Source organism: Pangasianodon hypophthalmus, chromosome 5, assembly GCF_027358585.1.
Source record: "Pangasianodon hypophthalmus isolate fPanHyp1 chromosome 5, fPanHyp1.pri, whole genome shotgun sequence".
Lineage (NCBI taxonomy): Eukaryota > Metazoa > Chordata > Actinopteri > Siluriformes > Pangasiidae > Pangasianodon > Pangasianodon hypophthalmus.
Genome location: NC_069714.1, coordinates 741,388 through 759,093, shown reverse-complemented (window position 1 = coordinate 759,093; position 17,706 = coordinate 741,388). Strand labels below are relative to the sequence as shown.

The 17,706-nt window shown below is 41.5% G+C and overlaps 1 protein-coding gene across 1 annotated transcript; it reads right to left on the bottom strand.

Annotated features, from left to right (window-relative positions):
- Positions 1 to 1,236: 1,236 nt before the first annotated feature.
- On the bottom strand, positions 1,237 to 17,636 carry glra2 (glycine receptor, alpha 2). The gene is made up of 9 exons (XM_026910544.3): positions 17,285 to 17,636; positions 16,804 to 16,928; positions 13,217 to 13,284; positions 10,762 to 10,985; positions 9,261 to 9,343; positions 7,503 to 7,640; positions 6,447 to 6,661; positions 4,216 to 4,365; positions 1,237 to 1,578 (listed from the first exon to the last, which is right to left on the bottom strand). Exons 1-9 carry the CDS (start codon positions 17,350 to 17,352, stop codon positions 1,321 to 1,323), a joined length of 1,329 nt encoding a protein of 442 aa, XP_026766345.1. The 5' UTR covers positions 17,353 to 17,636; the 3' UTR covers positions 1,237 to 1,320.
- Positions 17,637 to 17,706: the final 70 nt, after the last annotated feature.

Sequence of the window (17,706 nt, the reverse complement as noted above, 5' to 3'; positions counted from 1 at the left end):
GGAATGTGTGAGAGATTTTTGTGCTACGCAGCAGATGAAGGAAAAAAATCAGGGGATGAAAGAGGTTGAAGAGTGTCTGAAACTGATACGCAGCCCGGATTCAGCGAGGGAGTGTGGATAAGAGACGGAGTGGATTTCACTGTAACTGTGGTGGGTTTCGGGGGGAAAATGTGGAACTGTCTGGGATTTTCACCCAACCTGAAGTCTGAACTTAACTGAAAACAAAAACTAAATAACTAAATAAACTAGCACTACCAGTAAGAACTCAAATCTTATAGTAATTATATGCAGTGAGATCTGGGCATTTGGATCAATGTTGTAGTGCAATACATTGTGTAGGGGAATCAAGGCCACACCTCCTTCTTTAAGATTGACACGCACAAAGGCCACGCCTCTTTCACTGGGATTGACAGGCAGAAGCCACACCTCCTTTACTCTGACTGATAAACTCAAAGGGCACTTCTCCTTCACTGGATCTGACCGATGAAAAGACCACACCTCCTTCACTGAAACTGATGCACATAGGCCACGCCTCCTTCTCTGAGACTGACACGCAAAGGCCACATGTTCACTGAGACTGACTGACCCAATAGCCACACCACCTTCACTGGAACTGACACTCAAAGGCCACGCCTCCTTCACTGGGACTAAGAAACGCCACGCCTCCTTCACTGGGACTAAGAAACGTCACGCCTCCTTCACTGGGACTAAGAAAGACCACCCCTCCTTCACTAGAATTAACACACAAAAGCCACACCTCCTTCACTGGATCTAAGAAAGACCACCCCTCCTTCACTGGGTCTTACACACCAAGGCCACGCCTCCTTCACTGGGGCTGACAGATGCAGAGGCCACACCTCCTTTACTAGAACTGACATACACGGGATGTTGCCTGGGTCATTCCAGTCCCAGTGAGAGTACTTTAGTTGTGTTTGATACAAATTATGTTGTAATAAAGCTACGAGTGCTAGCCATCATCATTCGGTCGGATCATGTGACTTTTTACTTCTGATCTTCTAAAATAGGAGGATTGTTTATTGTTTATAAATGGCTGTATTTCCTGTACAGTTCACCCAATATAGATGTAAAAACCTTGTAATTAAAGCTGACTTTCCACACTGTTTGATTACTTACAGACTGCGCTGGACTTTTCCTTACGCACACAACTCATTTCCTGCATCTGAAACACAGTGTTCGCTAACCATCCATAAATCCATGCTTTTAATCCCTGATTGAAATCGACCAGCACCTGCCACTTCTCCGTCGCTGTTTCGCCTCAACAACGTGACGCTACAATGCCATCTCTCTAACCATCAGCTGCTACACTTTGGCGGTGTTTTCATGTCGGATTATTTTGTACGTGATCCAGTAGAAGATGTTAAAAATGAGAAAGGCCAAAGGAAAAGCTGCTCTCGAAATGGTGTCGATCCTCTTCGCTCGGTCCACAAACTTCCTCTTATTGTTCTCCACCGATGTTTGCTGCACGCCGCTGTCACTTTTCACCGCTATGCCGTCCTTCATGCACGTAGCTATGCCATAGCCGGAGAAATGGAAACGTCCTTCTCTTAGCTCCTCCTCCTGGATATAAAAAAAAAAAAAAACACAGTGACGAAACAGGCAGCTGTTTTTAATTCATCAGGCTAATCTGAAGGAATGAGGGTAAAGGAATAAAGCAAATAAAAAGCCTGTAAGACAGAAAGAAAGAGATGAGGATTAGAAGAAATAAAGCAAAGAAAGAAAAGAAGAAAGCAAATAAAGGTTGAAAGAGAAAGAAAGAAAGAAAGAAAGAAAGAAAAAAAAAAGATGGATGTTTTGGTTTTAAATAATGCTTCATGTGTAATAATCAACTGAGTAAAACAAGAAAGACAGAAAGAAAGAAAGCATAAAGGAAAAAAAGAAAAGAAGTTCTTAAGTAAAGATAAACTCTTAGATAAGTAAATGAAGAGAACACAGGTGTGCTTTGTTTAATCCTAGAATCAACAGTATTGTTCAGTATTTAGTGCTCTGTGTTCAGTGTTTAGAGTTCATTATTTAGAGTTCAGTGTTTGGAGTTCAATGTTCAGTATTTAGAGTTTAGTGTTTAGGGTTCTGTGTTTGGAGTTCAATGTTCAGTATTTAGAGTTTAGTGTTTAGGGTTCTGTGTTTGGAGTTCAATGTTCAGTATTTAGAGTTTAGTGTTTAGGGTTCTGTGTTTGGAGTTCAGTGTTTGGAGTTCAGTGTTCAGTGTTTGGAGTTAAGTGTTTGAAGTTCTGTGTTCTGTGTTTGGAGTTCAGTGTTTGGAGTTCAGTGTTCAGTGTTTGGAGTTCAGTGTTCAGTGTTTGGAGTTCAGTGTTTGGAGTTCTGTGTTTGGAGTTCTGTGTTCAGTGTTTGGAGTTCTGTGTTCAGTGTTTGGAGTTCAGTGTTCTGTGTTTGGAGTTCAGTGTTTGGAGTTCTGTGTTTGGAGTTCTGTGTTCAGTGTTTGGAGTTCTGTGTTCAGTGTTTGGAGTTCTGTGTTCAGTGTTTGGAGTTCAGTGTTCTGTGTTTGGAGTTCAGTGTTTGGAGTTCAGTGTTCAGTGTTTGGAGTTCAGTGTTTGGAGTTCAGTGTTCAGTGTTTGGAGTTCAGTGTTTGGAGTTCTGTGTTTGGAGTTCAGTGTTTGGAGTTCAGTGTTTGGAGTTCAGTGTTGTGTTTGGTGTTCGGTCGTCTGTGTTCCATATTCTGTGTTCAGTGTTCACAGTTTACTATTTAGTGTTTAGAGTTTAGGGTTCCGTGCCCTGTGTTCAATGTTTAGAGTCCAGTGTTCAGTAGTCCGGTGTTCAGTAGTCCGGTGTGAAATGTAATATTTACTCACTAAAATGCAGTTTGTTAAGGAGCCTGAATAAACACACCTGCTAGGCTAACATGCTGCTAGTGTGTTGTTAACTCAGGAGAAGGTTGTGTGTTGAGCTGAACAGACACTCGCTAAGCTCCTCTGCAGGAAGTGTGTGTGTGTGTGTGTGTGTGTGTCCGTCTGTCCGTCCTGGGCGACTGGGAAGGAAGACTGCAGTCTCTCAGGTTTTTGTGTCTCAAGTCTGCAGGGTGCAAAAGTCCCTTCATTTCAATGCAGATCCCTCACAGTCCTGAAGGTCTTCCTTTTATTTAAGTGTCCAGCTGCGTCCCTCAGGACGTCTTCTCAATAACTCTGTCTTCTCAATAACTCCGTCCTCTCAATACCTCTGTCTTCTCAATAACTCCGTCCTCTCAATACCTCTGTCTTCTCAATAACTCTGTCTTCTCAATACCTCTGTCTTCTCAATAACTCTGTCTTCTCAATACCTCCGTCCTCTCAATAACTCTGTCTTCTCAATACCTCCGTCCTCTCAATAACTCTGTCTTCTCAATAACTCCGTCCTCTCAATACCTCCGTCCTCTCAATACCTCCGTCTTCTCAATACCTCTGTCTTCTCAATACCTCCGTCTTCTCAATACCTCTGTCTTCTCAATAACTGCATCCTTTCAAAACCTCCATCTTCTCAATACCTCTGTCTTCTCAATATCTCTGTCCTCTCAATACCTCCATTTTCTCAATATCTCCGTCCTCTCAATACCTCCATTTTCTCAATACCTCCGTCTTCTCAATACCTTCGTCTTCTCAATAACTCTGTCTTCTCATTAACTGCATCTTCTCAATACCTCCGTCATCTCGATAACTCCATCCTTGCGCTCCGTTTTTACTAACAAGAAAGTTTTTCCAAATCCTCATGACTTTAGAGTTACCTGTTTCCTCTGTGTGTGTGTGTGTGTGTTGGTTTTTTAGCCCTTTGTGAATGTTCCATAACATGAAATGTAACTGTATAACTATAGAGATTTAAATATGAGCAGTACAGGACTGAGCCTGAAGCGACAGTGAGGAAGAACACACTACAGGCTCTGCTGTTTCAGGAAACTAATCCACGCCGTGATGGAGTGATGCGGCTCGACAGGAAGTGGACGTTACACCCCGAAGTGGATTCATTTCCTGTACCATGTCTGAAGTGTGTTATTCGGTTTATTCGCACCACGGCCTTTTACCGACGATTACAGTTTTTACTTCCTTAATGAACGACATATTGCATTTTTATCCGTTAATAGTTACAGTTAATGTTGTGGAACGTTCAACGAAGCAAGTGTCTAACACCGTGCTCCGATCGGAATGCTGTTTGTGGGAGGGATTTGGAGGATTTGTAGGATTTATTGGTTTAGAATGTGAAGTTTTGCACCTTGAGATTTCGTCTCTGTCTCCGTTTGAGTCGCAGAAACTCCTTCTGTTGCCTCGAGACAAAATTCACTCCAGCGTACTCCAACAACGCCGCGAAGACAAACAGCAAACACACCGCCATCCAGATGTCTATGGCCTTCACGTACGACACCTGTTCATCACACACACACACACACACACACACAGAATAATACTTATTTAGAATGATAATAAAACGTTCGCATACACAGTCAAAGCAAGCACAGTGTTCTAATATATTGCATTTCTGTTGGAGGATTTCTTACAGAGCCGACACTGAAGCGGAAGGAAAGTAGGAGAGAAAGAAAAGAAAGGAATAGAGGAGGGAAGGAACAATGATGATAAAAGAGATTGAAGGAAGGAAGGAAAGAAAGAAAATGGGGGAGAAGGAAAAGAAAGGAAAGTAAAACAGAAGGGAAGAAAAGCAAATAAAATGGTTTACAGAAAGAAAGAAATGAAAAATAAGAGGGAATGAACAGAAAGGAGAGGGAAGTAGGATAGAAAAAGAAAAAGAGGGAAAAAGGGGATGGAAGGAAAAGAGGAGGGAAGGGTTGATGATTAGAAAGTGCGTGTGTGTGTGTATATACAGTATATGAGTGTGTGTGTGTGTGTGTGTGTGTGTATATACAGTATATTAGTGTGTGTGTGTGTGTGTATACAGTATATTAGTGTGTGTGTGTGTGTGTGTGTGTGTATATACAGTATATTAGCGTGTGTGTGTATACAGTATATGAGTGTGTGTGCGTGTGTGTGTGTATATATTCAGTATATTAGTGTGTGTGCGTGCATCTGTGTACACACACACACACACACATATTAGTGTTTGTGTGTGTGTGTGTGCACGTCTTTGTGTATACAGTATATGAGTGTGTGTGTGTGTGTGTGTGTGTGCGTGTATGTATATATACAGTATATAAGAGAGAGAGTGTGTGTGTGTGTGCGTGTATATATATATATATGAGTGTGTGTGTGTGTGTGTGTGTGTGCGCGTCTTTGTGTATATAGTATATGAGAGAGTGTGTGTGTATATATACAGTATATTAGTGTGTGTGTGTGCGTGTATGTATATATACAGTATATGAGAGAGAGAGAGAGAGTGTGTGTGTGTGCGTCTTTGTGTATACAGTATATGTGTGTGTGTGTATATATACAGTATATTAGTGTGTGTGTGTGCGTGTGTGTATATATATATACAGTATATTAGTGTGTGTGTGTGCATGTATGTATATATACAGTATATGAGAGAGAGAGAGTGTGTGTGTGTGTGTATACAGTATATGAGTGTGTGTGTGTGTGTGCGTGTATGTATATATACAGTATATGAGAGAGAGAGTGTGTGTGTGTGTGTGTGTGTGTGTGTGTGTGTTGTAACTGATGGAATAGTTGTTGGTGTTGGAACATTACTCCACTTTATTGATTGACACGTGATCATTTCCAGCTCGATCGTACGGTTCTCTCAGTAACACACTTCCTGATAATTCCACGCTCACTGACGCGTCTGATTGGTCAATGCTGAACTCCGTCTCCCGACACACAAATCACTGATATCGGCTTCAGCGGCTGTGAGGCGGACGCGGGAGAGCGAGGCTCAGACGACACTCACGCAGTTCAGAAAATGAGACTCTGGTGCATCATTAACACCACGATGTGTCTTAAAAATCAATAACCGATCGGTGTAAGACGAGCCATAAACGCAGAAAATATCGATTTGGGATTTGAGATCTTTCTGTGTTCAGCACTAAAGAGCAGAAATGCTAATACACTGATAATGAACAACAACAACAAAACAGAACCTATAGTCCTGAAAGTTTCCTAGAAGACGAAGGATCTGGCTTCAATCTGGCCAATCAAGCAATCAAGCCCCGCCCCCTTCCCCTGTCTTACGTTAGTATTGTTTTGGCCAGGGCTCTCGTCTCGACTCGGGTGGAAGGATATTAGATCACTGATTTGTGAAAAGGACCTTGTTTTGGGGCCCAAGCATTTTTATTCCATCCATCCATCTCCGGAAACCGAAAGTGATGGACTGCTAACGGGAATTTATTCGCTAATTTCCTTGAAAGAATGCTAGTTATGAAGAGAACAGCCCGAAGCCGACGATTTGTTCGATGTACAACGAGACAGGATGCTCCCGTCCCCAGCTGTTCTCAGCGAGCATGCTGATTGGCTGACAGATCCGAGCACTTCATGACTTTATCTCGTTTGTTTCGAGCATACCTTTGGCAGCGAGGCTCTGGAGCCGGAGCTCTGCGTGGTCATGGTGAGGACGGTGGTGATGCCGAGGGCGACTCGAGCCGGCGCGGCGTCCATGTTGATCCAGAAGGAAACCCAGGACAGGATAACGATGAGCAGGCTGGGGATGTACATCTGGATCAGGTAGTAGCCCATCTGCCTCTCCAGCTGGAACTTCACTTCGATGCAGGTGAACTTCCCTAAACAACACCAGCGACAATCTGAAACTTTCAAATCTTTCTCAAATTATATTTAAAACAAGATTCCATTATTCTTCACCATCTGTTTCTCTTCACTACAAGCTGTAAGGATTGTGGGCGTGTCTCTCCTGCCAGCACTATGTAACGAGCTCAGTTGTGGTTTCCTCTGACATCAATGTACATAAATATGTACGTAAAGATTTACAGCAGCTGCGTACTCAATATGATCTGATTTAGACTGACAGATACAGAGGCCACGCCTCCTTAGCTGGGAATGAAGGGTATAGAGGCCACGCCCCTTTCACTGGGAATGACAGGCACAGAATATAGGCCTCTGTATGTGTGAAGGAGGCGTGGCCTCTGGATCTGTCAGTCACAGTGAAGGAGGCGTGGCCTCTGTATCTGTCTGTCCCAGTGAAGGAGGCGTGGCCTCTGGATCTGTCAGTCCCAGTGAAGAAGGCGTGGCCTCTGTATGTGTCAGTCCCAGTGAAGGAGGCGTGGCCTCTGGATCTGTCAGTCACAGTGAGGGAGGCGTGGCCTCTGGATCTGTCAGTCACAGTGAGGGAGGCGTGGCCTCTGTATCTGTCAGTCCCAGTGAAGGAGGTGTGGCCTCTGTATCTGTTAGTCACAGTGAAGGAGGCGTGGCCTCCGTACCTGTCAGTCTCAGTACCTTAGTTCCTCTAAGAATTAACTTTTGGTTCTTGACCTGTTTTAGTGTTTGATTAGCATTTACATTAGCATTAGCATGTTGCTGTAAATGTAACACTCACGTTAGTGTCACATTACAGTGAAAATGAGTGTAAAGGAGCGTTAGCTTTAGCATGCAGCAGCGTGATTTTACCCGTGTTGTAGTGTTTAGTGCAGTAGCCGAGCTCTTTTTCCTCCCTGATGATGAACTGAGGCAGCGTCAGACCCTCGGCCACTTGCACCGGCGCCGTTTCCAGCCACTCAAAGATCAGATCGTTCATCGTGTAGCCAACTGTGTATGATTCCACAAAGACACTCACCGTCCACTTTATTAGGAACACCTGTACACCGGCTCAGTTATGCAGCTATCCATTCAGTCAATCATGTGGCAGCAGCACAATGATAAATTGTGTGTTTTATTTTTCATACCATTCTGTGTAAACTGTGTGAAAATCCCAGGAGATCAGCAGTTTCTGAAATACTCAAACCAGCTCATCTTTTTCCTCATTCTGATGTTCGATGTGAACATTAAGTGAAGCTCTTGACCTGCATCTGCAGGATTTTATGCATTCTGCCACATGATTGGCTGATTACATAACTGCATAATAAATGAGCAGGTGTACAGGTGTTCCTATTAAAGTGGACGGTGAGTGTGTATCACATTTATATCACAAGTTCATATTGCATTACTACTTTAACATTGCTTTCAGAGCTACGCAAGTTGTGAACAAAACTTTTTAGACTTTATATTTAACACCGCACTATCTATCAGTACATCAAGAATAATTTATTAAATATTTGCTATATAGCTACATCTGATGATTGCTAATTCACGTATAAGCGTTCTATATCAATTCATACGATCAACACTATGATCATTATGGAATTCTGTCAGTTTAAGTGATAGTAACTTGTTATTTCGAAGTAATAACTCCTAATTCGAAATAATGAGTAACCAAGTCAAAATAACATAGCTAAGTAGCTAAGTCGAAATAACGAGTTACCAAGTCAAAAATAATGAGTAGCTAAGTCGAAATAACGTAGCTAAGTAGCTAAGTCGAAATAACGAGTAGCTAAGTCGAAATAACGAGTAGCTAAGTCGAAATAACGAGTAACCAAGTCAAAATAACAAGTAACCAAGTCGAAATAATGAGTAACCAAGTCAAAATAACGTAGCTAAGTTGCTAAGTCGAGATAACGAATTACCAAGTCAAAATAATCTAGCTAAGTAGCTAAGTTGAAATAACGAATAACCAAGTCGAAATAACGAGTAACCAAGTCAAAATAACATAGCTAAGTAGCTAAGTCGAAATAACGAGTTACCAAGTCGAAATAAAGAGTAACCAAGTCAAAATAACGTAGCTAAGTTGCTAAGTCGAAATAACGAGTAACCAAGTCAAAATAACATAGCTAATTAGCTAAGTTGAAATAACGAGTAACTAAGTCGAAATAACGAGTAACTAAGTCGAAATAATGAAATATTAAGTCAAAGTAATGAAATATTACCTCAAAAAAACCAAGATTTTAATTTCAAATACTTACATAATATCTCGAAATAATGAGATTATAAGTTGAAATACCAAGTTAGTAAGTTGTATCAAAGAATTATTAAATAGAAATAAGATTTTAAGTCATAACGTTAACAGGTGGAAAAAAACGTGTGAAAAAATAACGGCATAGTATCTCAAAATAACAGGTTATTAAGTTGAAATCCCAAGATTTTCACAATAACGATATACAATAATAATATCTTGAAAAAAAAAAAGTTATTAAATCCAAAAAACGAGATTTTTAAATCAAAACAACGACATAGCTCTTCAGCACTTTTTCACAGCGTGCGGTTCAGGGCCTCCGTACAGTACACACTGGTTAATTAAAACTGATTAAACGAATTAAAAAGTGATGTACGTACAGCTCTCCAGCTGCATGATGCACGTCTGGACGTCCATCGGGAAATTTTTCAAATCCATCGGACAGGACAGAATTAAGGTCAACCTAGGAACAAGATGTTTATTTCATCATTCACGTATTCACGTGTACACTCAGTAACTAATTTACCCTACAGGCCACTTCATAGGTGCACAATTCCTGTCCATCTGCACAAAGTATTGGCACCCCTGTCCTCCTGTCCTTCAGTGGAAATGGTATTTAATCAGTACTGAGCAGATATGAATTGGGTGGTGGTTTATTGTCAGTGTTACTGCAGTAACACTGACATGGTGTGGTGGTGTGTGTGGTGTTGATACGAGTGTATCAGGTACACACTCCAGCAACCACAAATCTCCAGCTAACAGTGGTGCTATAGTCCGAAATGGACGAAACGGATAAAATTCAATAATAAAAATCGTTGGCAATATGCACTGTGTCACTTTATGCTAGAAGAAGTGAAGTTATTTGAATCAATTAGCTTATAAGTAGCTAAACAATTTTGTGTTTTCACAGCTCATAGCCAAATATTGGCCAACGACTTGCTGACTTTTTTTTTAAATTTCCATTAAAGGGGCTGCTGAGAATCAATCCTATAAAGAATTGATTCCCTGAAGCCAGACTTTGAAAGCTAAGAGTCAAAATGTTTGGAGTCGATTCCTCACACAGAAAATGATTCGCCTCGTGCAAATGATTCGCCCTGCACTACTGCAGAAAATTAATCAGCACCTTCTGACCAATCAGACTGCAGAATTCAACAGCGCTGTGGTGTAAAAGGTTATAAAATATCACAGCTTTGATGCTAAATTGAGTTTTGATGCGAAGATATTCGGGTTAATGCTCGCAGCGTTTTGCGGATTCACGTCCCCTGAAGCGCATTTCAACACGCAGTATTTTACACGCAAGATTCTCCGACAGCTCTGCCAAAGCCGAATTGATCCCGCAGCCGGGGGTCTGTTTATGCCTTCCCGTTCTTCAGAGTCGGGGTTTTATTTGTACTGACTGTACAGCAGGGTGGTAAAGCAAAGATTCCTGCGTGGATGAGTTATTGCGTAATATTCAGTGGGTTACAGCCAGGACGCCGTCCAGCCCCTCATGGGAACGTGGTCTAATGAAAAGTAAGATTTGTACAGCATCCATACGGGGGAAAGGGCGCGACACCATCAGCCTGTAAAACTGTAAAACTGCCTTTCATCCAGTCCAGGGTTAGTTAGTAGAAATCAGAAGCCAGATCACTGCTATAACGGAAGTGAGAACAGGAACTAGATCACAACACTGAATGTAACTATCGAATGTTCGTGAAGTGTCCTGAGCAATCTGCAATTTTTTATTTATTAAAGAAAGACACCATAATTTTTTTTATCCATTTATAGTTACAGTTGATGTTTCAGAATGTCCATAAACAACAGTCCAGCAGTCGTTCCAATCACTCTGACCAATCAGAATCCAGAACTGAGCCTTATTATTGTCCATTTTCGTGAACTTACCTGATGCTGTAAAGAACAGTTCCGTCCTTGAAGATCCTCAGCAGCTTGTTCTCAGTGGTGACGTCGTGGAAATTGGCGCCTTTCTCGTTGGCAAAGAACAAGTCGGGTTTCCAAATCGAGTCCAACATGGACGGGTCCAAATCCAGCGAGGAGTCTGGATACTCGCTGTAGGAAAGGCGCGGGTCGTTCCACTTCTGACGCAGGAAAATGTTCACTCTGTAGTCCTGGAGAAGAAAAAAAAAAAGAGTTCGTAGCCAAATGACCAGTAGACAACCATAATTCTGCAAAAATCACTGGCTCAGACAATCTGAGACCCTGTTTACACCTGGCTATTTCATAGATCTGGATTGTATTCTGCTACCATTTTCATTTACATTTGTAGTCAAATCTCCACTGAAATCCACTAATATGCAAATTACGCTATTGCATTCAAACACCAACTTCTAATTCCTGGTTGTTCCTCATTTTCAGTTGCTTTATCGCCATTTTTAATCTTGCTATCATCGTTAAAGGTGCCAACATTAGGTGCTTCTCGTATTTGGAGAGGGATCCGGTTCCTGATGCATCGTCGTACAGCTAAAAGGCGTCTCGGCCAACGTGGCCAATCCGAAGCGTTTATTAGAATTACTTTGGTCGCTGTAAGGCAAAATACTAGAAGTGAATTTTCTTATATTGAAACTTTTTCAAAATTTTGAATTTTGTATGCAAATCAAAATTCAGCGAATTAAATGTGTATAAATTTGTGTACTATTTAAAGCCAAAAATCTCATCTTGAATTAATCATTTAATTAAGAAAATACCATGCATTGTTATTCTTTATTTTTTCAGTATAAAATCTATCAGAAGGCAACATTTTCTCCAATAAGCTTCTGATTAGATTTAACGTTTTATAAATGCAAATCATAAGTTCAGAAAAAAACGCTGATTTTGAGGGTTTTTTTCTTTCCAAACTAGTTATTGTGGTTTATAATGTTTACAAAAGCAGTTGGCACAGATGTCATAATGACACATAACACAGCGTTATGATACGACGCGATCGTGCCGAGTGGGCGGAGCTTAAAGCCGTCAACAGAGTTGTTTTTTGATAATACGGTTTTCAAAATAAAAAAACAACAACAGTGAAATAAAAAAATTTTTCCTGCAAAATTTTTGATATTTTTAATTGCTTCACTTTATGATCTGCAATTTTATCCAAAAAAATAATTTATATTTCATATGTTTGTCACGCTGTACATCTCTAGATATGCAAAATGACAGAAAACATGAGTAACTCAGTCCATCAAATCAAATCACGTTGTTAAGTGTGCTACAGTTCACTTTTCTTTTCTTGTCTAAGACTTAGTGTCCTATGGAGTTGATGAATTGAGGCATGCAAGACATTCTTATGGTTCATTTATCTTATTTAGCTTTCTGTGCATTTGCCATAAGCACCACGAAGCCATTCGTTATTCAGTGGAGATGCAGCTTAATTATCTTTGTTTACGGAGGAATGTTGTCTCGTATGTCACACATCATTTGGGCTCTTTTATATGCGGCCCTCTGGCAAAACGTTATGCGTTATGGCGTTAGCATATGGTTTGAGCTGAGCCTTTTATTATAACAGCTAATTACCAGTTCAAATTTTAAAAGCCATTTGCGAAAAAATAGTTACTCTTACGCTTTCTGTAATCCAAATTAAGTTGAGGATTATAATTAATCCTGGCAAAAAAAAAAAAAAAAAAAGGCTGTTAGTGTTTAGGCGTGAATGCATTTCGCTGGAATAGTTATGAAACGTTCTGCATTGCTGGTGTGTAAGTTTATTGGCGATCCTTTCACTGGAGAAATCCTCATGTCTGTAAACACAATTATGATTTGATATCAGCCTCATTTTTTCTGCGTATTCAGTGGGGATGGATTTGGTTCGAACAGATAACAAGTTTTTTTTTCTGACGAGCAAAGAGACGCTCGGTAACCGTTTACCCCCGAAGCGTTCAGCCCATCTTGAGGGGCTATGTTGATCAATCTGTTTTAATCCCAGTCCTTAAAACACAAGGCCCCAAAGGGGCTGCTGGAAATGAAAGCGAGTAATTATCCGCCGGTCGCCGTGTGAATTATTAACAGAAGAATAATTGAACAAATGTGCATGTGGTGCAAGGAGGCAGCAATCCAATATTGCCCTAAGCCCTTAGCAATATGAGAGTGTCAATACACAGAACCATCCTTTAAAGGACCCACCAGTAGACCTGCTCCATCTGCAAGCATTCAAACCGCTTCGCTACATTTTTAGGAGTAGTTTGAAAAATATAAAGTAGCATAATGGCAAATGATGGGCTTCACGGTGATACCTAACTCACCATGGTGGTCTCAGATATTAAACCAAACCTGTTGTTAAATGTGTTGAAGGGGACGTTTACAAGATGACCTGCAAGTACGGGGCAATAAAAACCACACATTGGGAAGAAGACAGCAAACTTACCATGGTGGTCTCGGTGACGGAGCCAAAGCTGTTGATGAAAATGTTGCAAGTGACGTTTACAGGGGGACCTGTAGGTGAAAGAGGAGTCATAATCTCACGACTGAAAATTGGTCAAAATGCAGACAAGCCAATTGGTGATGCCTTACCTTTCATATCGAATACAACTAAATCACTCATTCATCATTCAATAGAATTAATATATGTGGGATTTTATGGGAAACACATTGTCAGTTGGTGTTGCAGGATGACATTAATAACAACCTAGCCTCAAACGAGTTGAGAGGCTAGCACACTTGACGTATGCTTCAGGTATCCAGTATCTAGTGGATTTTTAGAGTAATAAGCAGTTGATGGTTGTGAACAGCTGATATATTGTATGTGGGACCCTGCAACACCTGCCCCTATAGACGAGCCGCCAGTGAATGCTAGTCCTGGACAGAGAAGCATGGAAATTTAGTGTGTGTGTGACATACCAAAGAAAGGTGACAGGCCACAACACAGCCCTTTAAAAGACGTGTACAGACGACATAGTGCGAGTTAAACCCTTTAAAATCAAAAGGTGATTGTAAAGCTTCAATAAACGTTTGTTTTCTTTCGTAGTTGATCTTGTACATTGGGCCCTGAGTTGGGAAAATTCAATAATCCAAAAAGATGGATTAGTCATCTGCCTAATTGATATTGAGCAAAGGGAATTGCGGAGGGTGAGGGAAGGTCCATCCATCAATGCTAATTATGTCATTTGTTAACAAAACTGTTTTGGTCTAGTCTCCTGTCCATATTTTGCCGAGTTGTTTTTCTCCATTTCAAATAAAAGACTCTGTGTACGAAGTGAATTTGTGAGCTCTGCTTTCCTGCACTGGCTTTATTAATATTACATACCAGTCTGTGCTAATATGTGCCTCAGTGTTTGAACAGCACTCAGGCAACATACGTACGGAGCCTAGTGCAGGAAAAACTGCATTCGTAACTGGGTTACGTTTAGTGATGCTGCGCTGGGTTTGAGATGCAATGCACTGACAGTGGGGATGGGGCTGATGAGTGGGAATGAAATGGAAGTGGTTAGTATGGATGGAGATTGGTTTGAGTCAGAACTAGACAGCGATTGGAAATACGATCATTTATTAATGAATGTGGCAATATGATCGGGACTGGTTAATGAAGGTGGAAATTGGACTGGGATTGGATCTTGATTAATGAAGGAGGGAATACGATCAGAACCGGTTAATGAAGGTGGTAATCGAATAAGGATTGGTTAATGGAGGTGGAAATATTATCAGTGCTGGTTAATGAAGGTAGGGGGATGATTGGGAATGGTTACTAAAGGTGGGAAAAGGATCAGTGCTGGTTAAAGAAAGGGAATAGGATCGAGATTTGTTAACAAAGGTGTTATTGAAAGTGGGAATAGGATAAGGAGTGCTTAATGAAGGTAAGAATAGTATAAGGAATACTTAACGAAGATCGGAATAGGATAAGGAATAGTTAATGAGGGTAGAAATAAGAGATGTATTTCTTAACGAAGGTAGGAATAGGATAAGGAATAGTTAATGAGGGTAGGAATAGGATAAGGAATAGTTAATGAAGGCAGGAATAGGATACGGAATGGTTAACGAAGGTAGGAGTAGGATGAGGAATGGTTAACGAAGGTAGGAATAGGATAAGGAATAGTTAACGAAGGTTGGAGTAGGATGAGGAATAGCTAACGAAGGTTGGAGTAGTATGAGGAATAGTTAATGAAGGTAGGAATAGGATAAGGAATGCTTAATGAAGGTAGGAATAGGATGAGGAATGGTTAACGAAGGTAGGAATAGGATAAAAAATGGTTAACGAAGGTAGGAATAGGATAAGGAATGGTTAACGAAGGTTGGAGTAGAATAAGGAATAGTTAACGAAGGTTGGAGTAGAATGAGGAATAGCTAACAAAGGTAGGAATAGGATAAGGAATAGTTAACAAAGGTTGGAGTAGGATGAGGAATGATTAACGAAGGTTGGAGTAGAATAAGGAATAGTTAACGAAGGTTGGAGTAGAATGAGGAATAGCTAACAAAGGTAGGAATAGGATAAGGAATAGTTAACGAAGGTTGGAGTAGGATGAGGAATGATTAACGAAGGTTGGAGTAGAATAAGGAATAGTTAACGAAGGTTGGAGTAGGATGAGGAATGATTAACGAAGGCAGGAATAGGATAGGGAATGGATAATGAAGGTAGGAATAGGATGAGGAATAGTTAATGAGGGTAGGAATAGGATGAGGAATAGTTAATGAAGGTAGGAATAGGATGAGGACTAGTTAATGAGGATTTCATCCTGAACCTCCCAACGCACTCGTCAGCTAATTAGCAGCTCTTGATTTGAGTTGATGTGGGTATGTTAGAGCAGGAAAACACTAAAATGTGCAGGACGGGGGGGGTGGGTCTCCCGGACCAGGGTTGGTTACAATACATGATCATAGATCTTTTTTTTGATAAAGTTTTATACTGCTATAGCACGAATGGTGTAACTATTTTAGACTTCTACCTCGCAGAACACCTCTGTACTGGCACATCAACAGCCTTCCCCATTTTAGAAAGTCTGGTTACCTCCCAAACAGTGGGATGTCCTCTATTTCCCAGCGAGTGTGTGTGCGTGCGTGCGTGTGTGTGTGTGTGTGTGTGTGTGTGTGTGTGTGTGTGTGTGTGTGTGTATACGCAAAACCGGCTGTCTACCTTGTGCTTTAATCCCTCTCTCCAAGACTTGCACCACCGAAAGGTATTATCAAAAGGGAGGGATGTACTTGAAGAGAGTTGTAAAGATAAAGACTAGGTATTTTTGTCACAAACACGAGCGCTAGCGGCCCCTGACTGGCTTTCGTAACTGGTATTATCCTATCGTATCGCCTTGCCTGTTTTTTTTTTTTACTCATCCTACTAGTTCTGGTCTGACTAGGCACATAGATCCTACACTATATGGCCAAAAGTATGTGCACCCCTGACCATCACACCTCTATGTACCTGTTGAACGTCTCATTCCAGATTTATTCCCCCATGTTTGCTGTTATAATAAGCTCCACTCTTCTGGGAAGCTTTCCACTAGATGTTGGAGCGTGGCTGTGGGGATTTGTGTTCATTCAGCTACAAGAGCATTAGTGAGGTCAGGCGCTGATGTTGGGTAAGGAGTCTCCAGTTCCAGTTCATCCCAAAGGTGTTCAGTGGGGTTGAGGTCAAGGCTCTGTGCAGAACACTCGAGTTCTTCCACTCCAACCTTCACACACCATGTCTTCATGGAGCTCGCTTTGTGCACAGGGGCATTGTCATGCTGGAACAGGTTTGAGTTCCAGTGAAGGGAAATTGTAATGTTGCAGTACACAAAGACATTCTGTGGCAATAGATAGGGGAAGAACCAAGAAATATGGGCGTGATGGTCAGAGGTACACAACTTTTGGCTATTAGTGTATTTGGGAATGAATTAAACATGAACCAAAGGTATCAAGCTGTACTTTTCCTTGTCGTTCTGGTGGACCTTAAGTGGTTCTTAAGGTCCAATTATGTACCTTAAATTACTGTAGTTTCTGAGAGTGCAGGGAAGTGTTAAAGGCAGAACAAAACCGGTGTACCTTTGAAGTTGGGTCTTATCCTTGCGTCGTAGCCTGACGTCTTCCCCATCAGTTTGTCCAGGAAATCGGACGGCGACATGGTCAGCGAAGTCCCACGCCTGTCATGCTCCTTAGCTTCTATTACCCTGGAGCAACAACACAATTATTAGCAAAACAAAACGCTCTCCCACTCTTTCCTCCAGTGGTGAGTAATTCCCCCCAGTTTGGCAGGGACAGAATCTATTCAGGTCAAGAACACGAGCAACACGCCAGACGAACATTTCTTTATTTCATCCTTCAGCCCTGGATGTGTTTGGTTCAATTATTATTATTATTATTATTATTATTAGTTGCACTTCTTGTACACACAGGTGTCTGTTGCATGATGACTGATGCTGCAGAATTAAGCAATGCACAGAGCACTTGCTGTAGAGACTGAGGTTTATAGACAGACAGACATGTGTTCACACACACACACACACACACACGCGCGCGCACACACCTGAGCTGATGCATGTCCAGCGCGCACGCCAGCAGAGCCGTGAGCACTTGGAGCAGAGCGCGCGTCATTCCGCTCGGTGTTGCGCTCTCGCGACCCGTTCACGCACTCCCACGCGGAGCTCGGCGGGTTCGGCTTCAAGCAACATCCGCAACAAAAAAGGCAAAAAAAATAAAAAACGAAAAAAAAAAAAGTATATATATTTATAGATAGATTGATAGATAGCAATGAATCTACAACATGAAAGAAAAATAATGATAAGGATTATAATATCCGAGAGGAAGCGACAGGACGCGCGAGCTCCGCAGATTGACGGATTCCGAAAGAGAGAGAGAGAGAGAGAGAGAGAGAGAGAGAGAGACGCGCGCGCGGCAATTTCAGTACCTTGGAGAGCTTCGCGTTTCGCGCATGCGCAGTGGCGCCGA

Bases quoted from the DNA above. Each gene is read 5' to 3' on its own strand.
- glra2 (XM_026910544.3), bottom strand. From the start codon at position 17,352: ATGACGCGCGCTCTGCTCCAAGTGCTCACGGCTCTGCTGGCGTGCGCG. The intron at 6,662-7,502 runs GTAAAATCACGC...GGTGTTGTTTAG, and splicing joins CACTAAACACTACAACACGG to GGAAGTTCACCTGCATCGAA. The intron at 1,579-4,215 runs GTGCAAAACTTC...TTTTATATCCAG, and splicing joins GACAGAGACGAAATCTCAAG to GAGGAGGAGCTAAGAGAAGG.